A 26,688-nucleotide genomic window follows, 5' to 3' on the forward strand; every position below is an offset into this window, starting at 1 on the left:
GCCTTTCACCATCTGGTTAACTCTAGTGGTACCTGCCCTCACTGTGTAAGACTGGAGTCTGTATTTCCAGTTATCTTGCTTGTTGCAGAGCTCCTCAGAGTCCAAATGTCTCTGTGGTCTTATGATCCTAATCCCCTGGGTGGAAGAACTCCTGGGACTCTTGGATCTGGAAATCCTTCTGCTCTGGGTGCAGTGGTTCCTCTAGGATGGCTCAGGATTCAGTATCTCCACAGGAGCAGACCAACTCTGTGTCTGCCCCAGCCCAACCATTTAATTTTTAAGAAAAATTAAGAAATTATTTTTCTTAAAAGTAATCTTGAATAAGTCATAAAGTGAGAACTTGTGTCAATTTGGATAGAATCACCCATTGTGTGATTCTGCCTCTTTGGGGTGGATAATGGGTTTATCCCTGTCTTACTCACTTAAATGTACCCATGAGAACACAGACTGAAACGTATTATTCCTGTTGTGGTCTAGCACAGTGCCAGGCACAAATCAGAAATCTCTTGCCCACTGAGACACCTCTTTACATGCTCCCCAAATAAACATTTCAAATAGCTGAACAAGTAAATGATTGTTGCTAGGCATAAGCAAGCTTGCCTATCAAGACTGATGCTACTCAGAGACACTGAAGGAATCCTGTCCGTGATAGAGGAAGAACAAGGGAGCTAAATCACATGGCTGGCAGGAAACAGGATGCAAGCCAGAGGAAACATGTATGGAAAGAACACCAGAGAGTCCTAAAGACCAAGATGGAAAGAGTAGGAAATCATGGGCTCCTGAGCAGAAACCCCAGCTCCATGGGAGCCTATTTCCCAGTAAGCCTTGTACAAAAGGCAGAGTAGGTGGAATGGTTAAAGTGGCCAGACTTCAACTCAAATGCTAGCCTCTAAGACAAGGAGGGCCACGGTGATCAGCACAGAAATCAGTCATAGGTTAAAAGAAAAGATGACTCTCTCCAACTTTCTACTAATGAAACCCTTCACTGTAGGGTTAAGATTCTAAAAGCAAATCCCTTATATTCAACAATAGGAAGATTAATTTGATGAGAAATCACTGAATTGAGCAAATGAAGGCATGTCTGCTCAGGCACATGCCCCAAAACTGGCACACAGTGATTACAACTATAATTATGGCTGTTTACCAGGAAAGGTGACTGAGTTTTAACAACAAAGCAAAAAAACCCACAAATGATAGATATTGTCCTTGTAACAATTCTCTTGCTCAGGCTGGAAGGAGAACCATGCAAAGGCAGGCATGCTTAAGGAGAGTGGGTGGGCAGGATCTTGGTGTTACTACTGTACATCTGCAAAGCTGGCTGCTACAGCAGTCTCCTGCATGCAGCACAGACAGACGGGGCAAAGAAAGAAGTGTACCTGGCCAAGAGGCTCCAGACTAACCTTGATTATGCTTTGTGGTCCTACACAGACAGTAAGAAACATTGTAGTGAATCAGCTGAGCAGGAAGCCATAAGCTGAATTCTCATTGTTTCAGGATTTTGGAAACCCCTGAAGAAGTGCAGAACAAAGACTACAGTAATGAACTTGAGAGCATTCTAAACTAAGGAAAACATAACATATTGCCTCCACTGCCTTCTTTTCTGCTGTCGATTCTTAACTGACTCATGTTATAACTTTATTGGCAAGGGTCTCCCCAAGCACATATACAAGGGGGCCTTGTCAAATCAAAGTTGTGACGCTGAGGACAGTCAGCACAGGTGAAGCCAACGGAAAGGCTGCAACAGCTCAGACCCCAGAACTCCCCCTACTAGTACACACAGCCACTGGAATGCAGCATCAGCCTGGCTTTTTCCAACTTAAAGTGCAGACAAGGTCCAGAGACATCAGGGTCACCTGAAAGCTGAGCCAGGACTTCCTGACTTAGAACTGGAATCTGCAGGCTCACAAGGCCTTTAGTCAAACGAGTCCACCAATCTGAGAAGGTTCTGACCCACAGGTAAAGTGCCTGGCTAACTGTAGTTAACCTAGCCAAAGGCCATAGTCCCCCACAGTGCTTTCCATTGTCTTGGGTAGACTCATACCCATGTAGACTTCTGCTGTGGGTGGAAGTGATTTGATCAAAGGTTGCATGCAAGTCCAAAGTAGTTGTAAGTAGGATCTGACAATATCTTTCTCAGATAAAATTAAGTCAGCATGGAGTCAGGCTTCAGTAGTGTGGGCACTGGTTCCACATGACTGAACAGGAGAAAGGACACAAGATGCAGACACACAGACAGAACCCCCAAGAAAAGATGCAGACTAGAGCCAGATGGATGTGTCTATAGGCCAAGGGTAGGTGAGGACTTCCAGATTCCATCCCAGACTACACAGAAGGAACCAGTCTGCTGGGTGCCATGATGCCAGGCTTCCAATCCACAGGCCTACGAGAGAATGAATCTATGCTGTTTCAAACCACTACATATGAAGAAGTTTCTTTGTGTAATCCCAGAAAATTAATACAACCTCTATGTTAACTAGGTCTTTCGCCTTCTGGACTCTGGCATCTTGTCAGTGGTACTCTCTGGAAGGCCTGGCCTGTGGCTGATTCTCAACCAAGTATAGCTATTCTTGTCACGGCTGGCTGCTCCTGGGCTAAAGCTTCAGCTGTTCCTATATTCTCATACCATAAGTCTTTTCCTTATGCAGTGACATGACCTGGAAAGTCCTCATGTGGAACATCACATCCTGCTCCTGAGAAATACGAGAAACCAGCAAGTAACGCACACACTATGGCTGTGGCCATGGCCACTTGCTCTGCCCACCACCTGTACTGGTCACTGCCACACAGTCAACCTCTACTGACCTCTAAACAAAGGGAGTGAAATAAAGACTATACTGTTTGCTTTGGGCAAGACTTTCAGACTCAAAATATGATTTTCTTAGGCTATTTGTTGGTCTACAGTGGCCCAGTCGCTCATTGGCTACTGTCCTCACTACCACAATCTCCTTCTTCTCCAAAACAGTCAATAACCAGAAAATAAAGCAGGTGCTGAGAGACTGAGTAGCTCCCTCCATACTCCATGTCACTGAGAATTAAGCAGAAGCATAGACAGGAGTAAATGCACAAAAAAAACAAGTCACAATCATCTTATTTAGCAGCACCAGGCATAGAAAGCACAGATGCCTCATGTGACAGACAAGTCTTGAAAGTGCAAAGGGCAGTCACGGAAAAACCATGGGAGGTTCAGAAACTGAAGCCCTCGGGGTAGACCAGATGGAACTAGGGTTCTACCAGGACTAGAGACAGCCAGCCATGGAAGGTTCATAAAGAGCTGCTTATGAAAATAAAAGGGAGAAACCACCTCTGTGTTTTGAAAGAAGTGGACTGATTGAGCAACAGTACAACCAGCACTGGATAACAATGTGCTGGTGAAACACATTGGTGGGTCAGGTTAGACTGCAGTGGTTTTCGACTTTCCTAATGCTGCAACACGTTAATACAGTGAAACACGTTGTGGCAACCTCCACCCATAAAATTATTTTTATTGCTATGTTTTGCTACTGCTGTAAATTGTAAATTGTTGTGTTTTCTCATGGTCTCAGGAAAACCCTGTGAAAGGGTCATTCAACCTCCAAAGGGGCTGTGACCCACAAGTCAAGCATCCCTGGAATAGAGAAATGGTTCAGCCATTAAGGCTGCATACTGATTTTGCAGAGGATTCAAGATCAGTTCCCAGCACTCAAATCAGGTTGTTCACACAACTGCCTGTAATTCTAGCTCCAAGGGAATCCTAAGCTCCAGCCTTCTCCACAAGTACATGTATCAGTAGGCACACATGTATATACAAGTGAGACAAGGAGAGAGAGAGAGAGAGAGAGAGAGAGAGAGAGAGAGGGAGAGGGAGAGAGAGGGCGAGGGCGCGGGCGCGCGCGTGGGAGAGGGAGAGGGAGAGGGAGAGGGAGAGGGAGAGAGAGAGAGAGAATATTAATGGTTCTATTGCAGATCTATGTCAAAGATATAAAAGTTGTAATAGTCTATGTGTAAATACATACATATATATGTGTGTGTTAAAAAATATATATATACTATATATATTATTACATACATATATACTATTACATACATATATACTATTATATATATACTATTTATATATTACATATATAAAGACATATATCATATATGTTACATGCTGACAGCCCTAAGTGCTACATCTATGGGTTTAACCAAGCACTGACTAAAAATGGACATGAGGAAATGTATCTGAACCAAAAGTATACAGATTTTTTTTCTCATCATTCCCTATTCAGGACCACTATTTACATGGCATTTACACTGAATTAAGTATCATAAGCTATACAGAGAATACTTGATGTATTGAGGTGGTAGGCTGAGCACATGGCAAAAGAAACCTTCCCTCTTAAAAAATTAAGCTAATAATAAAAAGTAATAAATAGACTAAGGAGGAGAATGGACAAAGGTCGTTTCAAATGCTAGTTCATGTTTGCAAGGGATTTGAGCATCTCAGGTCTCTGTCTATCTCTGTTTAGTCCTAGAAGCAGTGTCCTCGTGCAGAGGGAGGACACTGTGTAAACACGTGACACATCATATCTGTGTCCATGCGGGGACACTCTAAATGTAGAAGAAAACCACAGTGGAAGCTCAGAGAGCTGAGGTGATGAGTGACTCTTCTGTCTTCTAAATTTGAACCCAGGGAGGCAAATGAAAGAGCCTTGGAGCAGGGTGTGGATGGCCACTGCTGTCTCCAGGCATGGAGCACCGGAGCACCGTGTCAGCCAAAGCTCCACGAAGCCTGAGTTCTCATTGGTGCAGACTGTCATATCTGACTGCTAGTTGTCATCATCCCTCACACAGTCAGACTGTTTGTCTGGGATATAAAATGGTAAACTTTGAGATCTGCGGGAAGCAGAACAGACCCGAGATACCAGCTTACCCATGCCAAAGAACTTGATGTAAGACATAAGGCAAAGAAGAAAGAGTGTTATTTTCAGGCACATTAAAAACATGCTCCTTGGAGGGAAAAACCCACCCATCAGCTCAAATACAACTGATTACACAATCACAGCATCCCAACACAGCTCCTTTCAGGATGTCCAGATAAAAATCATACCGGGAGAGGGTGGGGTGAGAAAGCGGACAGATGGTAGGACTTCTACCTAAGGGCAGTCCCTGGAAGGAGACAAACTCTCACATGTCTGTGCATCAGCCTCAGTACAGGAGCCTCAGATTCAATTAGTCTCGACTCCAGTCCCAGCCACATGTCCAAGTGGCAGGGGCCTGCAGCTCCGCAAGACAGTGGAGAAAGCACAGAGAACTATGATGACATATTCATTCTATGCTACACAGGAAAGATGGGAAAGAGCCCCAAAGAACAGTAAAAAGCACTCCTTGCAAATGTGGGCTGAGATCCATTAGCACTTGCTGAAAACACAGGGCTTCCCAGCGAGCAATTTTACCACTGAACAACATTAGTCTAGAATACACTAAAGGAGACTAGAAGAGAATAGAAACCACCTGAGTGCATCGTGTGGAACAGGGGCTGACATTTTTCACAAGCCATTTTCAGCTTCATCTAAACAGCAAAGACACTACAAATGAATGCACACAGAGAAATAAACAAACGTACATGGCAGTATGCACAGTCATACAACATGCTTACTCACATGCACTCACACACAGACGTACAATGCTTACACCCCACACAGACACACAGGGCTACACATACATCCATCTATTACATACAGACACATACACACACACTTGCAGGCACATGCACCATGGAAAAATACACATGAACTATATCCCAATACCAACAAACTAAAGCACCCAGCAGTGGCAGCCCTTTAGGAAACAACATTTAATCCTAGAAAATGCCCGAGTAAGAAAAACCTAAGATACTGTACAATTCTATTTCCATTTCAACGTGGCAAAAACAGGAAGAGTAAAAATAGTATATAAGCCAAGACCCACGTCCAAGGACCCTTAATTTGGCAACACAAAAGAGCAAATGTGGTGAGATCATACAATACCAAATTAACAGTAAGGGAAGAAGAAACTCGTCTTCCAACCTGCAGCAAGCATGAACATCACTGAATTTATCCGTGTCTTACAATAAAACACCCACCAAAGGGGAAGCTTTCCAGGCTCCATTGACAAATGGCTTGACTACCAGGGAGGCAGGCAGACTCCAGTCAGGCCCAATCAAACTAAATAATATAAGAATATATTTAGCCAACTAAAATTACTTCTGGTCTTGAAACTTCCTGGGACTTTTTTTTTTTAATCTATTCTTACACAGTGTTCGTCTGTTTCTCTCAAATGCCAATGCATTCTTCAGTAAAATGTACCGGTGCAAAGCTAATTTTAACCCTGGAAGGTTAAGGCAGCCTTAGGCAATATCACACTGTCAAAACAACTAACCTAAAACTTTTAATATATGCAGGACACAGATTTCTCCATAGACATCAATTTGGGAGAAAGACGAGTCAAGATGGACTGAAAGATCACAAGACTTGACCACAAATCATTTTGGAGGCAGAGGAGAGGTCACAGCCTTTTGCTCAGTTAGGAGCCATCTTTGTCAGTGGGACAAGGAACCACTTGGGAGCACACACATCATCCTCATTCTAGATAGCATGACAAAGCTTTACAGCTGGGAGTTGATGCGTCCCAAACATTTTTAACACAATAACAACAAGGAACTCATTTGAAATTATCCAATTTAAAAAAAGAAGAAGAAGAAAAGACGCAGCTTCCGTGTGGAGTGGGAAGAAGCTACACGGACTCACTTAGAAGATTTGTTTTTGTTCCTAGCTGAATTTTAGCAGGCAGCGAACTCCAAATTGTACAGCTTGCTTGGTCATGAATCAGCCCATAAAAGTCCACATAACTGAGATGCCCTAGGTTGTGGGAGCCTGGGACTGCTTCTCAGGGCCTCTCTACACCCTGTCTCGGGAACAACTCCATACCAGTAAAAGTCCTACAGGAGTCCCCAGCCTTCTTCCCAAGGATAGCAAAACAAGAGGTGATCATAAATGGCTAAAGAGGGGCTGGGGAGATGGCTCAGCTACTAAAGTGCTTGCCTTGCAAGCATGAAGAACTGAATTCAATGCTTCAAAACTCATTTTATAAAATAAAACAGGGGCCAGCAAAATGGCTCAACCACTAAAGGTGTTTGCATGCATGGCATAAGGAAAGTTTGTGCAGGCATACATATACACACGAGACACAGCAGTGCACACTTATAATCTCAAAGACAAGCAGGCACACAAAGGAAGATCCCTGGAACTAGCTGGTCAGCCAGGATAGCCTAACTTTCAAGCTCCAGGTTCAGTTGTAGACCCTGTCTCAAAAACAAACAGTGAGTTGGACCTGATAGCTCATGCCTTTAATCCCAGCACTTGGAGGCAGAGGCAAGTGGGTCTCTGGGAGGTCAAGGACAACCTGGTCTACAGAGTGAGTTCCAGGCCACCTAGTGAGGAATGACAATCAAGCTCCACATATGTGTGGGCACACAGACACACAGTCACACACACACACACAAGAAACGAGTGAAGAGAAGAGGAAGAACAATGAAATTGTTCATTCTTCCTTCAAAGCTTGAAGGCTCCATCTACCTCAGCCTCCCCACAGCATCTCAGATACAAGAAGTCCTGAAAAGCTGTACATTAAACTGACTTTAATAAATTCCCTCTATTTATATAAAGTATATTCAGAACTTTTCTCTGATAGGCTAAAGAGATAAGAAATAGTTGAGCCACCTAGGGAGGGAGGAGATAAGAACTCATTGCACACAGACCAAGTTGACACAACTAAGGGTTTCTCGGGCCAGGCTGGAGCTGCCTGAGTCTGGCTGAGCATGGTAGCACCTACCTTCACTCTGACTGTGAGCTCCGACATGCTGCTCATCATGTCGTTGATGGACCGGAACAGCTGCAACAAGGACTCCACGAAGTCAGCCTCCCCCTTGTTTTCATACAGCCTAAAAGAAACACATAACATTGTGGGGACCTGAGGAGAAGATCCTGATGTGCACCCTGCATCCACAGTACCTAAGAGAGTTGATGGGGGATCTGTAGGAGTATAGGTACTATCTCTGGCATCCATCAAAAGAGGGTGTGCATCGGAGTAGACTTAGTCAAAACACATAATGCTGGTGACCTGACAGAGTTTCATAAACCTATCTATACAGGAGATACACAAAGGGAAGTCTGGAAAGGAGACAGAAGGAAGAAAAGGAATGGTATGAAGGACCAATTCAGCATTAAATCAACCCTAAAGAAACCATAATTCTCACTTGATATGCTTTGTGCCAGTTTTCAAATATCCATTATTTATTTGATTTTGTGGTACTGTGGCTGGGGCCCTAGCCTCATGCATTCCAGGCAAGTGTCCTATTGTGGAGCTATATCGTCAGGCCTTCTGCCAGGATCTTTAAGTCCTAATGTTATGTAACCAACATAAGGACAGTTAATTGTCTAAATGTGACCAACTAGTAAAACAATTTGAAAAGCGACATTCTATTGGTAAATTCACAATTATGTTGAGAAACAGTACTACCCCAGTGTGATCATTTAAGAGGCAACGGGGACCAGAAAACTGTCAAGAGCTTTGGCTATGCCTTAAATGGACAATAGGGATGCTGCACTCTGGTTGTGTGGATGCGGATATATGCTGCTCATCATAAATAAGTCCCATCTATAAATTATTTATTAGCAGTTACTGCAAGTTGCATTTACATTTTAAAATGTAGCAAGTCAGATGTTTTATTAATATAAACTAGTTTCCTGCCTAATTAAAAATATACCCCACCTGAAACTTGTACACAATGGAAAATTTCATAAACTCGGTGATAATTAATTACCCCAGAGGTAATCTTACATTTAAATGAGTTCCATTCTAAAGCAAGGAATTCTGGATAAAGTGGGAGATTGCAACCCAGTGCACCTGTTTTGTAAATAAAGGTTTCCAAATAGAGGTTTGCTTAAATGACATACTGAACAATTAAAATTATAGAGTCATGAACTTCTGCTCGCAGGTGGTAGGGGAACAATGGTGTGCACCGCTGCAAATACCTGGGAGGTGTCATGATGTTACAGAACTAACATAAGGAGACTTAATTATCTAAACATAATGTGAACTTACAACCATTTGAAAATGACATTATCATGGTAAATTCAAAATTATTTTCAGTCATGGCACCACACCAGTGCATTCATTGTAAGAGTCCATAGAAACCAGAAAACTAACAAGAGCTTAAGCTGTACTCTAAATGGACAATTTTCCGTTGTGTACAAAGTTTCAGGTGGGGTATATTTTTAATTAGGCAGGAGACTAGTATGCTGCTTCCACGAACACTGATATATGCTGCTTATTATAAGTAAGTCACAACTTTCTGTCACCCCAGGACATTTGCCAGTTCCTGTAGCTACATGGCGGATGAGACTAAACATACAAATGAAAACTTCTAGAAAGCCAAGTGGAACTGGTGCCCATCTCCAAAAGAAATGGGTTGTGTTTCGAAAATCAAGGAAAGGGATCTTCAATAGACAGCAGATAAAAGACAAACAAAACCAAGCAAAGTGAACCACAGCAGATTCTGGGTGAGAACTCTGGAGAACCTTGGAAAATGAAATGTTGACTGAAGCTCACCAGCCTACAAGGCACCCAGCCCACCACAAGCTCTCAAAAAACCAAGGTGCTCAGACTGACCAGGAATATAGATAAGCTCTAGTTAGTTTTAAAAGTCAACCCAGGACCATCTAGAAAGAACACTTTAATGAGAAATTATCTAGACCAGGTTGGCCTGTGGGCATGTCTATGAAGGACTCTCTGGATTGTTAGTTGATGTGGAAAAACCTAGCCCATTGTGGGTGACACCAGTCCCTAGGCAGAGACTCCTGAACAGTATTAGAGAAGATCAAGTTAGCTGACAGCAGGCAGGGTACACTTATTATCTCGTTGCTCCTGAATGTGGCTGTGCCTGCCTTGACTTCCCAGAAATGGTAAGACTGTGACCTAGAACTGAAAGACAAACGTTTTCTCCCCAATGTTGCTTTTTATTGAGGTATTTTTACCACAGCAACAGAAATGACCAGGCTTAGAGTACCATCATGCCCAAGGGCAGTCTCCAACGACACTAAGAGGCTCAAACCAGTAGACTGAATAAGCCATACCAAGAAGATGATCATACAGTCTGAGGCTCCCACAGTTTTGCACAGGTGTAGTCCAGCCTTCAAGCATAAGTCACTAATCTCATCCAAAGACAGTTCACATGGACAAACCAAAGAGAAAAAGAAGATAATGACACAGAACACAAGAGATGTCTTGAAGTCAATTGATGGGAACATCAAAATTTGAGGGAACATTGGGGGCTGGGGAGATGACTCAGTGGTCAAGAGCACTGCATAGTCTTGCAGAGAATCCTAGTTTAGTTCCCAGTACTTACATGGCTGCTCGTAACAGGCTCCAGGAGATCCAACACTCTCTCTTGCCCACTATGGGTACCGTATCCATGTATTTACACACAGAGAGACATGCAAGCATGCACACAAATAATAATAAAACAGACTTCTTTTTAATTAGAGAAAATAAAAAGAAATACCAGAAAACAAAAGGTGGAAAAAAACTGAAAGTCAAGGTGGAAGATTGTAGTGTACAAATGGACCTTTAAAATGCAAGTTCTCAAATTTAAAAATGTAATAACTAACATTGAGAAGTCAGGGCATTGGATAACTAGAGAACAGGCACAGCAGGATCAAAAATAGTGCAATGGAAGACAACCTGGAGAAAAGCCACTACGAAGATAAACAGAGGAGGAAAATACAGAGAGGAGGGTGGAAGATGGAAGCACAGCAAGGAGATTTAGGATGAGGAGAAAGGGAGAGCTTTGAAGGAAGGTGGTCAGGAGAAGCAAGATCAAAGACTTCAACTCCAAACCCCAAACACCCAGTGCAAAGTAAATGCAAAGGAAAGTGATCCTGTGCAGCCACAATAGAACTGCAAATAAGCACAGAGACCTTAAACCTTGAGGGCAGCCAGGGGAAGACATATTACTCTATCTTTAAGGATGTAAGTGTGAGTCTGAAAGCAGACTTCTCACCAGAAATGATGGAAAACAGAAGAAATAGAAGAACAGCTGGAGGAAGAAAACTGCCAATCTGGAGGGCTGTGTCAAATGGAAGTATCTTTCAAACACAGACATGAAATGAATCATTTTCATATACACAAAGCCTGTAGCTGATTTCTTCTAAAAGAAATTCGACGGTGAACTCTTTTGACAGAAGGAAAACGACCCCTGAGGGAAACCTGCAGTTTAAAGAGAGATAAAAAGCAAGTCCGTGCCTAGAGCACACCCAATGAATACCGATCATACAAAACAGCAATGTGTGACAGAGCTCAAAATACATGTAGACTTAAAGTGCATGGCAACATTAATGCCAAGGACAAAAAGAATGGAATCCCCATCCTCTGCCGTGCTGGATAGAGCTAGCATTTTCAAGGGAGTAGTAACGGCCATTTAAATTGTTCTTTAAATTTAACAGGCACATTTCCATCTTGGATAATTATCAAAAAAAAAAGGAGTAAAAGATGTTTAACATGTTAACACAGCAGAAAATAAGATGGGAGGCAGGAAACATTAAGTGGTGTTGAATAAGGCAAAGGGGAAAAGGGAAGAAACAGGGAACATGATGCTTAAAAGGAGAAAAATACATAGAAAAAATAATAAAAACCAAACACATAAAAAGAATATAAAAGTTATTATTATCCATATGGAGTCATCTTGTGCCGAGCCACTAAAAATACAATAGGGTGCGGAGGTGCTCAGTGGTTAAGAGAGGATTGATCTTCCAGAGGACCTGAATCCTGATCCCAATACCCTGGTCAAGTAACTCACAACTGACTAGAATTCCAGTCCCAGGGGATGTATTGCTCTTTTCTGTCATCCATGAACCCTGAGTCGCATGGCCATACCCCATACAGACACATAAGCATACACAGGGTATTTAAAATTTTTAAAAATAAATAAGGCCTGGAAGCTCTAGGAAGGAGAACCAATACATATTTGTCTAATATCATCACCAGAAAGCACACACCTCCACAGCAGTTACACCACCACCACCATGCAGGTCCTCTATCCAGCATCTGTCCCCTCAACCTGGAATTGATGCCAATCTTGCTATGAATCATCATGTCCAACAACTACGCTTCAAGTATCTAATGTCATTCCATGCTTTGTTCTGGAAAATCACTCGCTTGACTCAACCCCTGAATATGTCTACTGTCTGCTGTGGCATGCATGTTTCCACCACAGCGTCTAGCATGGGACTGCTATTCCCAAATAAAGACCATCGCACATTGGGGAATCTTTGTCAAATAGTAGATTATGGAGATATGAACAGAAATAGAGAAATGATATCTAGAGAGGGAGAGACAGAATGACAGACAGACAGACACAGATGGAATGAATGAATGAATGAATGAATGAATGAATGAATGAATCACAATAACACACTGATTTTAATGAGAATGTTGCTCCTGGATGTTGATGACTGAACGCTTGGTCTCCAGTTGATGGTGATGTTTGGGTAGGTTTAGGTGTGACCAGAAATAGGAAGTATGTCACTGGGGATGAGCTTTGAGGGACAAGCCATTCCCAGTTCTCTTACTCTGTCTCCTGCTTACAGTGAGAGATGCAACCTGTCAAATTCTTCTTGGCCATCATGCCTGCTGTCTGCAGACTCTGTTCCACATTAAGGAATCTGGTTTTCTGGAACCTCGAGTCCCAAGGAACCCTTTCTTCTGTATGTTAGTTTGGTAATGCTATTCCATCACGGCAACAATAAAGTAAATAATACAGATAGACAGACAGATACTGGCAGACAGATAGACAGACAGAAGTGAGAGACAGATGATAGATGAATGCATGAGAAATAGATCATTGATATGAAGAAATGATAAACAGATATTGAGATGACTGAGTGCTAGCAACACTACAGGCAGAATTAACTTAGCCAGGGTCGGCTGACCCTGTAATCAAAGGAAATAACTTCTACAACAGCTCCTGCACCAATAATGTCTACCATGTTCTAAAAATACTTGAACTTATGGTCACATCTATGGTTGTTTTTTGTTTTGTTTTGGTTTTTATGGTGGTAAATCTTTCTTGATACTATGTGTTTCAAAACATTTTTTGATTGCATGCTGGATATAAAATCATGTCAAAACTGTCATGATTTTTCTTAATCTGCAAATGTACAATAATAATGATAATAATCATGTTAATTTTTTGTTCTAATGTCTTATGTTTTGTCTCTATCTTCAATCTACCTTTTTTTCCCCACACGAAAATTATCTAGTTATTCAACAGAGTTTGAAAATTTATTTTACCCAGTTCTAGCCCAAATGAAAGCATGCAAGCATTTGCCCCTACATTCATTTGAGGAAGGAAGAAAGATAAGAACAATAAAAGTAGAAGAGGTTTATTTGAAAACCATAAGCTGTGTGAACTGCTAAGGCTGAATAATTTGGTCACAGGCTTTATAAAACTACAAATAAAAATCTTAAAGTTCTATTATCTAAGTAGGTGACCTTAACTTGTTCCATTCTGCCATAAATATAGTTTACACTTAGCTATCTATTTATAAACTAATAAATTTACATTACTGTCTTACTGTCTTATGAAGATTTGACAAAAAAAACAGAGATACTTGCTGATATTAGCATACTAACTTGGCCTGAATGCCATGGCTTAGCCAGGCTGTAATTATCTCTGCTAGATACCAAAATCAAACCATAACCTTGGCCTAAAAATAAATATGTAAATAAAAATGTAGTGTAATATCTATTGCTTCCTGTACATTAAGCACAGCTACTTATCTTTTAGGGTTTGTCTTTGACAAGGAAATAACTGAAAATACAGACTGTATATAAATATGTGTGTGTGCATGTGTAAAACATCTCCAATTTCTTCAATATATAATCAAAGAATAAATTAGATGAGTGTTAAATGATATATTTAAAAATAAATTAGCTACATAAGCTAAAGTCTACAGGTGGTATTAAAAGGAACTGCATGATACCAATGTGAATTAAAATGAGTTAAATATAAAATTAACGTTTCATAGATTTTTCAAATCCATATAATACAGTATATAACTTATATGAGTATTAAAATACTTTTCATACATTGTCAGTATATGTAAAATTTAAAATGGATTTCCTCTCTGGTCTTGACTACAAAAATGATTACTTAAGAGTTTCAAATTTGAGCTGGAATTCTATTATGGAAAGAATAAAATGGGAAAATAAAGCATGTTTTGATAAGAAAAAATTGTAACACATAAAATTTATCCTTTCTTTGTGAAAAAAAATTGTCTTAAATGTAAAGTCTTAAAGCTTTATTTTAAAGTGTCCATTTAAGGAAGAAAGCAAAGGCAAACTGGAACCAGGAGACAGGAAGGAAAAAGACAGACAGAATTATGATGAGAAAGAAGGGCAAAAAAGGAATTTTTTCAGATATAACAAAATAAAGTTTTTGTCCAGTAGTAGAATGGCAGGCATCGTTCCAAAGTCAAGAAGATGAGGAGGAGGAGGAAGAAGAGGAGGAGGAAGAGGAGAAGGGGGAGGGGGAGGGGGAGGAAGAAGAGGAAGAGAGGAATAAGGGACCAAGTGAAGCCTTAAGCATGTTGCAGTCTGCAAGCTGGAGGTTTGGGAAAACACATCTTACAAAAGGAAACCTATACATGTTTATAAACCATTTACAGTATTCTCTAAACCCTAACCTATACTCTGAAGGTAGCCTGAGTCCTACTCATTTTTTGCTCAAATAAAAGTTTTTTTTTAACTTTTTTTTTTTTTAAGATTGGTTTGAATATATTTGTTTTTGTGTGTGTGTTTTTCTTTCTTTTTTGGGGTTTTTTTTTTTTTTTGGTTTTTTTCGAGACAGGGTTTCTCTGTGTAGCCCAGGCTATCCTGGAACTCACTCTGTAGACCAGGCTAGCCTCGAACTCAGAAATCCGCCTGCCTCTGCCTCCCAAGTGCTGGGATTAAAGGTGTGCGCCACCACAGCCTGGCTCAAATAAAAGTTTAAATGTGTATCTTTTCCTAGTAAAACCTAATAAAAACTAGCCTAGGATACAAACATTTTTTTATTTTCTAAAGATAATTTTTCTGCCATCTGCATTAGTTTTTTTAATTATAAATGGTTAAAACTTAATGACTGTTTTCCTTGTGACATCTGTTTGTTTGTTTTTTAAGATTATCGTTTGCATGCATATATGTATGAGAACCATGTATGTACAGTGTTAATAGAAGCCAGAAGAAGCCATTGGATCCCCCTGAATTGGACTTGGAGACAGTTATGAGCTGCAGTGTGGGTGCTGGGAACTGAACTTAGGTCCTTAGCATGAAGATCAAGTGCTGTTAGCCTCTGAACCATCCCGTCAGCAGGACATCTGTTAGTTTTAAAGTCCTTTAAAGACTAAATTTAAAGTGATTAAATCTGACTTGTAACTCTAGTTACACGAATAAGAATTATTTTTATAATAATGTTTGATTATTGATGGAACATATTAAGGATTGCAAAAAATTTTAAAACTCTAATAATCTGTGACATTTCCAAATTCTATACACAAATGGAATTTCCTTCTTTGTTGTTTTATTTCTAAACATCCCATGCCTTATATTGACTGCATCTTTCTGTGTTGCTTATTTGTTGGAAGCTCGCTGCTTGAAAAAATAATCGTTTCCAAAGAACAGAACAGAGAAAAGGAACTTATCCACAGACTCCACAGAGTTATCCAGAGGCCTGCTCCTTCTAAGCTTCCTCGCGGCTCCCTGTGGCAGAGAGAATATGGCACTGATTCCTAGGCACCAACCATGTCTGCCCCCGACATGGAGCCAAACAAGCAACCAGAAGAGCGACCTGTCTACAACAATTTACAAGCTAACCACAGGGCTGCCAGTAAATAAGTATTGAGGAGTATAAGCTTTATTTAAAAGGAGAATGCAAAACTTGTCAAAATCAAAATGCAGTTTCTGTGCAGACCCTATTTCCTGAAAGTATCTAAAGGTGGAGGCTGTGAAGGGAATGTCCTCAGCAGGAATGTTCCACAGAAACTAAAACGAGAGAACCTGCACAGCACAGATGTGCACGGATGGGCACCGCAGCTTTAGACTTTTAGAAATATATACCCAGCAACTCTTGTCTATTCACTACGGCCAAAGATGATTATTCAAAAATATCTGATGTCATCTTCTTCACTTGGTCCTTACAGACATCTGTTTGCCTCATCCTCTTTAAAGATATTCACAGGTTAACATGACTCGTGTTCTAATTACAATCCTCTGCCAAGGCTACGGACAAGGAAGTATCATTTGCTTTAGAAAAATCTATTTTTTGGATTTTTTTTTCTTTTAATTTAGGTTGAGAAATGGAATCTAAAACCTCACAACATTATATGTAGACAAATGGAATATCCAATTTAAAGAATTGTGAGACTGGTAAATGAAGATAGACACATTCAAAAGACATACCTTAAGCTAGATAGAGAGACTCAGGCCTGTAATCCTAGTTCTCAAGAGGCCGAGGAAAGGGGATCACCATGAGTTCAAGACCAACCTAAACCACATTATGAATTCTAAGACAAACCTGGGCAAGGTAGCAAGAGAATCTTAAATCTAAAACACCAAGAGTTGGAAAACAAAAGAATGAAGAATGAAACATACATACTAACCAAGACATTAGGGAAAACTCTCTAGTCAATTAAGGACTAAATCTATATAACAGATAACAGTTAAAAACCTGTAGGCCAGCAACAACTGTTTCAAACCTGTAAAGCATAAGGAATGAGCCTTTAATATATTTGAAATCCTCCAAAGAACCTCTCAAGGATGACATTTTAATAATGAGTCGCTCTCTTGGCAAGCAGTATGCTCAGGCTAATGAATGCTTAGCACTGTACAGTGATTCCTTTGAAACATCTCTCTGTAATGAGAGAGCATCAGGGAAGTGTCTAGAACTTCCCATCCTAGTTTTAGCCAATATGCTAGGAAGAGTCACTCATCTAACCTACTTTAAGGTATAGGAAGGGATGGGTAGAAGGAGCCCAGAAACTTATCAATAAATTGATGAGTGAGACCTCCTCATTCATGCTCTATTTTCAATGAGAATTTATCAACAATGGATGGTGACAGCCTCTTTGTGTATGATCTACATTCTATTTTGTGACCCAAGGAACAAGAGCACAAAGACAGATCAGCATAACTTAGTCATGATCAATAACTAATTATTCACAAAGCTAACACCAGATGACAAGCAGAAACTATAGCACACTAAAGGGAGTCACTGCGCCAAGCAATGACTAGACAGAGGCCAGCATTCAGCAGGTCTGCTGCAGGATGTATCTGCTTTGGGCTTTCTACTTAATGCGGTCCACCCACACAGAAGGCAGAAAAACAACAGCAGAGGAGCCTCTGGCTGCCTGGAGCCTTTCACTGGGTTCACCATGAACTAAATTTGTTTGGGCCAGAGCTGCTATTCTCATTCCAAGACAAAAAAGAGCTTCCTAAGTAGAACAAAGAGTATGGAATGGGACTGTACCACAGAAAGGCAGGCACAGAGCACGCTAAGCGTCAATATCCCTATCTCCCAAGTTTCATCTCTTTGTTCTTCGGAAGAATAATTACTTGCAATTATCCCCGAATTTAACACAGCAACTATATTATACTTGAAAACACAGCAGACCATTTTGAAAGGAAGGAGAAAAAGAATAGACCTCAAAAGTTTGTTCCAACTGAAAAACAAAACAAAACAAAAAAAAGAGGCAGTTGTCAATCCCAGCTGTGAGCATAACTGCTCCTCTCACAAGTCAATGCACACATTGTAGGTAAGAAAACGGGAAGTCCACTTTGCTCTTCTCCCCATCTCTGAAAATATCCTGCATGAGTCCTGCTTAGAGCCTCTGATGCTCAAACATTCCAGACCTCTGGCAAGGAAACCAGGCTGTTTCTGCCTCTTCATATAACCCATTCAAAACAGGAATGGGCAAAGACTCCAATCAGACCCTGGAAGTCAAAGATGAATGTCATGGAAGGACAAGACATAGGACATTATGGGTGGGGGAAACAGAGCTTCTTGCAGAAGCAGCTCTGGCTGGAAAGGCATGAGTGTTTTCAGCCCCTGGAATCCACAAGACACTAAAAAAACCTCACAGTTTTCAGCCCCCCATATAAAGAAAAGGTATTTCTCTTATCTACACAATATGGCTACAAGTGCACTTTACATTCTGAAAGGCACATATGTTCTTTCATCCCTCAAAAATCCTGGTAGGCAGCTAAAACCTACAAAAGCAAAGGGTTTGTTTGACAAGGACATGAAAACTGTGATACAGACAAGACTTAAGTTACTACATATTTATGGAAGGAGAATAGAACAAAACAGAGAAGGAAAGGAAAAAAGGAAAAAGACAAGGGAGAGCAGGACACCAAGTCACCGTGACCCTCATGGACCATAAGAAAGGCCATGACTCCAGACAAGGTCCTTGGGGAGTCCAGAACTCTACTGCCTCTTAGAGATAGCTGATGCTTGATTTGGCTTCTACACAATCTTGGCTCTTAGAAAGTGCATGCTATTCTAGCAAAGAAAGTTAGTTTGGGATAAGTCTGGTTCTTGCTGAGACCTAACTGGGTGAGACGCAGGCTGAAGACCCAGGCCAAGAAAGAGGGCATTGCTGAGCCATGAAATGGAGTACATCCTATGTCATGTTTAGGATATGTTTTACTTGGAGCAAATGATTCAAGAGGACACTGGGACAAGCTAGTGGAACTATGCTATAGGAGTGTGTACAGAGAGCAGCAACAAGTGAGGGCTTCAAGGAAAATTCAGACCCTGGCACCAGAGATACACAGCATGGTGAGTCATGGAGGAGTCAGAATCCCTGGGGCAGAGGACAGAGTCTTTTCTGATACCTTTTGAAGATGGAAAGAGTTCCCAGGAGCGAGAAGGCAGGCTCTATGATTCTCAGAGGGGCAAGGAAAAGAATGTGGAGGTAGCCTTTCGGTATAGACTCACTTCCCATGTGAGATGTCCATGTGGGTCTCATGACTGTGACCAAGTAGGATACGTGTTAGTACCTGTGAGAAGAGACCTGAGCAGAAGTTGTATTCTCATGTCACATTCTCACAGGTAGTTCTGTGTTTCCTAGTAGTCTATCTGTTCCTCATGTAGTATCCCAATGACTGAAGATGCTGGTGGCAAGAGTCTCTAATGAAAAAGAAAGGCTCCACAAAGCCTACATGAAGATGATTTAGAACCTGAGATGAGGTAGGGAAATACCAAGCATTCGAAGGACCAGATACTCTGGGTTCAAAGTATGAGGATGAGAGAGGAAACTCTCTGTCTACTATATACTTACTGTAGCAACTTTGATTTTGTTGAAAGTAACAATAAACTCTGCGTCAACTCAATTCCCATCTATCTCCCTTAGAGCTAGGGCTGGCATGCAACAATATTCTGTCAATGAGACGAGAAAGCTGAAAGAGGCTCAGTTTAAGAGAACCTGGTACAGCTGCACACACTATAACATGATGTCGCTGAACAAAATATAGGCATCCTGTTAGGAAAGGCAGAACCACCCTTGAGGTCATGAGAAAAAGAAAGTCTCTAAAGGTAACAGGATAGAAAGATCCTGGATGCTAAGCCCATGAGCACAACATGGAACAAGGGAACATGAGCCAAAGTCTTCTCCAGGCTATAAGTTGCATACATGGTAGGTACATAAAATGAGCCTCACCTGGTAAAGCCACCTAAGTAGATTTTTAATGTTGACAAGAAATCAAACATATTCCCTAACCACCATAAGACTGACCAAACGGAGCAAATCTGAGATACCATGGTTCCAAAGCTTACATGAAGATGATTTAGAACCTGAGATGAGGTAGGGAAATTCCAAGCATTCGAAGGACCAGATACTCTGGGTATCTTATGCCTGCAACTCTGAGCGCTAAAGTGAGAGGCAGAGAACTTCCTACAGGAACACCCAGCTGACATCAGTGGACTGAAGGACCACAGTCATTTCTAATGCAGCACTGTTGTATAAAAGAGTCAACATTTGCTATGACAACCCAAATACACAGGCCATTCTTGTGAATCTCTGAAGAATGAGGAAATCCTCACTGTAGCTACTGGAGACACTCATAAAATCCCTGACTTGGCAGCACATGAATCACACATGGGACAAGATTAAAAATTTGTAGGTAAGCCATGATAAAAGCCGCATCACCTGACAATTACAGGTTTTCTTTCTAGCTCACCTTCCTACCTTACTGTAATGAGAGAATTTAAAGAAATGAGAAAAATAGAGGCTGGCGAGATGGCTCAGTTGGGAAGAGTGCTTGCTGTCAATGCTGACAAGTCGAGTTTGAGTCCCAGGAACCACGTGGTGGAAGGAGAGAACCAACACTTACAAGTTGTCCACTGGCCTCTACATGTGAGGCACAACGTGTGCACAGAGGGGAGGGAAGTCAGGAAGGAAAAATAATTAAAATGAAGAGTCCAGGGGCCACAGAGTTCACTGTCACATAATTGGCATGACTGAAATAAAACCAGACAATATACAGCAGAGCATGGGCAAGTTTACCTTGTCCTCATTCTCATCTAACGGCAAGAAAATCACCACTAGCTTAAGTACCCTAAAAAAATAGAATCCATACACATGAAGCACCATGCCAATCCCCAACAAGTGACACGAGCATGCCTTTGAGATGCCAATCAAGGGAAAGCCTCATGCCTCCTCCAACCTTCAGTCCTCCTATGACTACTGGCTTAATAATGGGAACCCTAGGGTACTCAGCACACTCAGCCTCATGGACAGGGCAGGCTGCCCAGTCCCTGGTAGATACACCATTTCTGACCACTGCTGGTCTCCACAATCAGCAGAATGTTGCTGCTGCTGTGTTCTTTATGCTCCCTTCCCCTTTCCCCTTGACATTCATGAACATAGCTACTTTCAGCAGGGGAAGCTGAAGCTTAGAGAAACTAGGTATAGATAGGGGTCCAGTGAACTTTTATGCTAAGTTTTCACTGACAACATGCTGTGTGCCCTGTTCTCTGCAAAGCATCATGTTCTGTGACTGATGGATTCACAAAGCCCATCTCTGTGTGTAGAACTCTACCAGAAGAACACCAATCAATCTAGAACAGCTACTGGGTGCACACAACATTCACTATAAGTCAGCCCCTAAAAAATAGCACCCTCCAAAAATAAGCAGAGTCTGCTCCATACCCTGTATCTAAACTGTCCACCCACACATCCCTCCTGGTGGTGTGAGATGCTGGGGAGATTGCAAAGTGACTTCATTTTATCAGCACAGCCATGGAGGTTATAAGTATCCATGTATAAAAGACCAACGTTCTCTGAAATGATCGAGTCATAGATATCCCAACTTGCTTTAAAGAACAAAATTAACTCAGAAGGTGGTCACTGCCATGAGCCACTCACTAGGTAGAGTGCCCAAGGGTGCTCTAACACCTGGAGAAACATAGCATCCTGCTGAAAGGAGAAAAGTAGCCAGGGCCCTGCAGTATTCCCACACGAGATAGCACAACTTGATTTTGGCTTTTCCTTCTCATTGCTTGTTTCGTTTCTGTTTGCTCTTGTGGGGCTTTTTGCTCTATGAAGATATACTGAATAGTATTGCCAAGCCCTTGGTGGATGCCCAGCACTGCGTGAGAAGCATCTCAAACGCTTTCAGCAGACAACATTTGGCTCAGAGGCACAATTCTTAGCCCCTGGTATAGCGCAACCTCAGCAGGGACAGCTGCGGAAGCTGTCAGGGTCAGCATGGGCAAACGCACATCTGCCCTTTGTCTATGACTGTTTGGTCATGACAGAAGGTAAGGAGAAGAAGGAAGAGGAGCCAAGGACAGAGAGGAGGACTAAGGAGAGAGAGAGAAGAAAGGGGGAAAAAAAAGGCAGGTGGGGATTTCATAGGGCCTTCATTGAACACTTACTGGTTGAACAGTACCCGTGAGCGCACTATGAACTTGAAGATGTACTCCAAGGCTTTTATGGCTTTGTACAGCTGCTCGTTGATTCCCGGCTTCTCCGAGCTGGCCACGTAGGTCCGTAACACCTTGGTCAGCTTCCTGGTCCCAAGGGAGACATATGTCAATCAAGGGTTCAGAAATCCCAACTGGACACTTAATTGAGAGTGAAGTTTACAGTGTTACTTTTATTCTGGTTTCCACAGATGAATATATGCATATTCATAAAGGTTTTCTAATCAGGCAAAGCACCTGATAAAATACCTTCCTGGCAGAGTAGGAATTTTACAGGGGTGGGATGAAAGAGTCTCTCACTCAGGACCATCAGCCACCTGTTCAGGTTAGCTAATTTGCTGCAACTAAAGGCCTCACACTGAACGGGAAATTTTTAGCTGGCAATGCAAATAAACAGTGCTAAATTTTAAATAAATTTCCTAAGGATCTCTAGTAAGAGGGTAAAAAAAATAAAAATAATAACATTTTTAAAATAGGTATTACATTACTTAGTAATGGCATTCATCCCAAAACATTCAATTTTAAAAACATAAATAATAACTGTATTTCTCATGTTCATATTTATAAACTGAGATCATAAAACAAATCAGCAACATGAAAAAAGGTTACACAAATCACAGCACATGCAAATTCATCAGAATTATTTTTCAAATTATCCATCCCATGGCAGACATAACTATGGAAAGTAAATACAAATGAATTGTCCACTGCGACTCTGTAATTCATAGCTTCCTATGTTTTGGGGGCTTTGGGGATTGTTTGGTTTTGCTTTTTAATATAGTCTCTTGATATAGTTCTGGCTGCCCTGGGACAATTTATTATTCAGTGGTTCCCAATCTGTGGATTTAGATCCACTAAGGGGTCACTTATGAGATGTCCTGAATATCAGATAGCTACATTACAAATTTTAACAGTAACAAAATTGCAGTTATGAAGTAGCAACAAGATAATGTTATGGTTGAGGATCTCCACAGCATGAGGAACTGTAGTAAAGGGTCACATTATTAGGAAGGTTGAGAACCACTGATACACCAGACTGACTTCTGCCTCAAAAGTACTAAGATTAAAGACTTATGCCACCACACCCAGCCAGAAATACCTTTTTACAAAATTCTTGGCATAAGGGAAAAGCCTCAAATTTTCCTATTTTGCTTCATGACATATAACCAGAGAGTCCGAATGGTAACGGATTCATTCAGACCTTCAGGGTATGTGAGAAGGTCGACATAAAACAAACAAATAAAATTTGAGAAATATAATTTTTAAAAAGTAATCAACTTCATTAATAAACAAATACATGTAAATTAAAATAAGACAGAGATAAGAAAGCAGCTCAGTAGGAAGATGCCTTCAGCAGGAGGCAGGCCCTGCATCCAAACCTCAGCATGCAGAAAAAAAGTAAAAAATACAATTATATAAACAAATAACAAATGAAATGTTTGCCTAGTAAAGACAAGAGGAGGGGATACACAGAAAGGATACTCTTTGGAGGGAAACCAATGACCTCAATCAGGGTATTTTCTCACTGATATCAGTTAAAAGCAAAAATATTCCAATCCTTTGATATCAGCAATCTCATACAGCAGCAATTACAGGTATATTCAGTACCATCTCCCTCAGTGTTATCTCCAGCAACAAGATATATAAGCAATACAATGCCCATCCCCTGAGTTGTATAAGTAATTTAATTATAAAAGAGTGTAGAACACTGCTCAGCTATTAAGTATGCAAAGGGAGAGGCTAGACAGGAGGTTCCATCACCACTAACATGGATTGGTGGGTTGTTGGTTCTGTTCAATTCAGCTCAGTTGTGAGACAAAGTCTCATGTAACCCAGGCTTACATTCACTATGAAGCTGACATGACCCTGGACATCTGGTCCTCTGGCCTTTGTCTCAAGGGTGCTGGGATTACAGATGTTTGCTATCAGGCCTTGTTTTATATGCTAGGGATCAACCCAAGGGCTTCTGTGTCCTGTACCTATGGAGCTACATCCATGGCCAGCCACACCTTCCCACTCTATGCAAAAAGGTACTTGTAAGTTGCTGACAGAAACACAAAGTAACACAATTTCATAAACTACATCTGCATCTATCTGGTCTGGCAAATTTAGTCCTGAGTGTTTACCTGAGAGAAACGAATGCTGTGTCTATAAAACACAGGAATTCTCAGCCTTATGCAGAATACCATGAATTCAGCTGCGGCCCAGCCCATCTATCAATAATGACTGAGCAAATCATGGGAGTCAATTATGACTAAGAGAAAAAAAGGGGGGTCCAATTCAAACAATGACACATAGAGCAATATGGACAAATCTCAAAAGCATTATGCTGAAGGAAAAAGGCCAGGTGCACAAGAGTACATGGTGTTCAAGAGAAGACAAAACAGAGCTGTGATACAGAAATGGAAACATGGCTGCTTCTTTGAGAGTGACACTGACTCTGAGGCTATCTTCCTTGTGTGGGGGATAGCAATATGGTACAGACATCTTGTCTCCGGCACTAGTTACAAGAATAAAAAAAAAAAACTATCTAAATTCACAAAACAGATTCTTCCTACACTATTGTAGCAATGAAAAAAAAAACTCTGGAATTTTATTCTCTTTAAAGATTTACTTATTTTTATGTGTATGTGCATGTGCCTGTACCAGTTTATATATACCACATGTGAGCAGATGCCCACAGAGGCGTCAAATCCTGGGGAACAGGAGTTATAGGCGGTTGTGAGCCAACATGTGAGGCTGGGAAGCAAATTCCGGTCCTCTGCAGGAGCACTAAGTACGTGCAGTCATTTTTCCAGGCCTACTTCTGAATACTAAACAAGCAAACATGCCATGGTGTATGGTTCAGGGTGAGGGGCCAGTGGGTAAGGGAAAATGATTATCCTACAAGAATGAGGACCTAAGGTCAATTCCCAGAACCCATCACAAAAGCCAGGCATGGTAGTAGCATATGCTTGCAATACCAGCAGTCTCGAGGTAGAAACAGAGAAAGATGTGTGTGATTTACAGGCAAGTCTAAGCAAGTCAGTGACCTCCAGGTTCAGTGAGAGGTCCTGCCTCAAAAAACAAGATGGGGAAAGAGATGAAAGAGGACCTCTGACATCAGCATGTGCACACACCTACACAGATATATGTGCGTATACAACACACACACAGCTTTTATTGACTTTTTAATTTTTTAAAATTTATTTGATATGTATGGTTCTTTTGCTTGCATATATGTCAGTGCACAACATGTGTGTCTGGTGCTATTAGCGTTCAGAAGAAGGCATCAGATTGTCTGATGAGTTACAGACTGCCATGAGAGCTACCATGTGGGTGCTACATATCAAAACTGATTCTCTGAAAGCACAGCAGTGCCTTTCCTCCCTGAGACATCCCCCAGCCCTCTAGCTACAATGTTAATTAGATAAAAAATAAGTTATGGAGTTTGTAAGTGACCAAATAAATAAGAAGGCTTTTCTGACCCTGAACGGGTTAAAGTACTTCAGAAAGGAAGCCTGAGACACTGTGGGGCAGCCTGGATGATGATGCAAACTATGTGTTCTGAAGACTGGCCTACAGGATCCATCTGGCATGGGGTCTAGCACTGTGATTCATTCATTGGGAAGTGCCCCAAAGCAAAGGCAACTCCCTGAAGCCTCTAATACCTGGCACAGGACTGTCTCACACAGCTCCTATTATTTTTCCAAGACTCGCAATAGCTTATCCACTTCACCTCTATTCACGTCACCACTCAACAATAACAACAACAACAAAAGAAAAAATCCGTAGCACACACTTGGGAATGAGAAGCCTTCCAACTCATTAAGCAAAGAAATGATTGAAATAATAATTATGATCTACAAAGAGAATGGTTCAAACCCAGAAAACAAACCTGCATGGCCATTGTATGACTGCACAAAGATCAAAATTTCTGATGGAAGCCAAAATGGGGCATAGCAAATGGAGCCTCAGTTATGCCAATAGGAAGCACATGGCAGCCCCATGAGACCCAGTGCATGAGACAGAAAAGAGCATGGAGATTAGATGAAGAGCAGTCCTCAGAGGAACACCGCCTTCTCTTCTCAATGGGATCATTATTGGTCACCTCCATGGTGCCCCAGCCTCCATGAATAATCAATGCAGGAAGCTGTGCTGAGATGCTGAAGGGAACATCCAATGCTGGGAGCTTTCTCTCACTCACACAGCCTTTGAAACGCAAAAGCTGGTAATAAGCCTTCAATCCCAGCACTAGGGAGGCATAAGCAGGTGAATCTCTGTGACTTTGAGGCCATCTTGATCTACACAGTGAGTTTCAAGACAGGGATACATAGTGAGACCTGCTGAGGTCTTCAGGGACCAGGATTCTTAATAGATAGTGCTGGAGTCTCAACTGACCCACAGAACATTATGAGCACCCAGAATGGAAGCAGATACATACGCAGTGGCAGCATTCACTGGGTGCTACAAATCACAAGTCAAAGCTTACTCCTTTGGTGTTTCAACGTTTGAATGCTCAGAGTCACTGCTGAGGAACCAGTTTCCATAGAATCAAAATTTCACTGTTTTAGAGGCCAGAGAGATGTTTCAGTGGTTAGGATCACATCCTGCTCTTCCAGAGGAACCAAGTTTGATTCCCAGCACCAATTTAGGGCAGCTTACAACAGCCTGTCACTCCAGCTCCA

At 41.4% G+C, this 26,688-nt stretch overlaps 1 protein-coding gene across 1 annotated transcript in view; it reads right to left on the reverse strand.

The window, feature by feature from the left end:
• Window positions 1–26,688, reverse strand: part of Dock1 (dedicator of cytokinesis 1) — a 508,897-nt gene that overhangs the window by 367,535 nt on the left and 114,674 nt on the right. Inside the window, exons 22-23 of the mRNA XM_028772526.1 lie at window positions 21,974–22,108; window positions 7,834–7,942 (exon numbers count right to left, since the gene is read on the reverse strand). Coding sequence (XP_028628359.1) covers window positions 7,834–7,942; window positions 21,974–22,108 — 244 coding nt within the window. The remainder of the gene's footprint in view (window positions 1–7,833; window positions 7,943–21,973; window positions 22,109–26,688) is intronic.

This window comes from Grammomys surdaster, unplaced genomic scaffold, assembly GCF_004785775.1.
Source record: "Grammomys surdaster isolate TR1022 unplaced genomic scaffold, NIH_TR_1.0 214, whole genome shotgun sequence".
NCBI lineage: Eukaryota > Metazoa > Chordata > Mammalia > Rodentia > Muridae > Grammomys > Grammomys surdaster.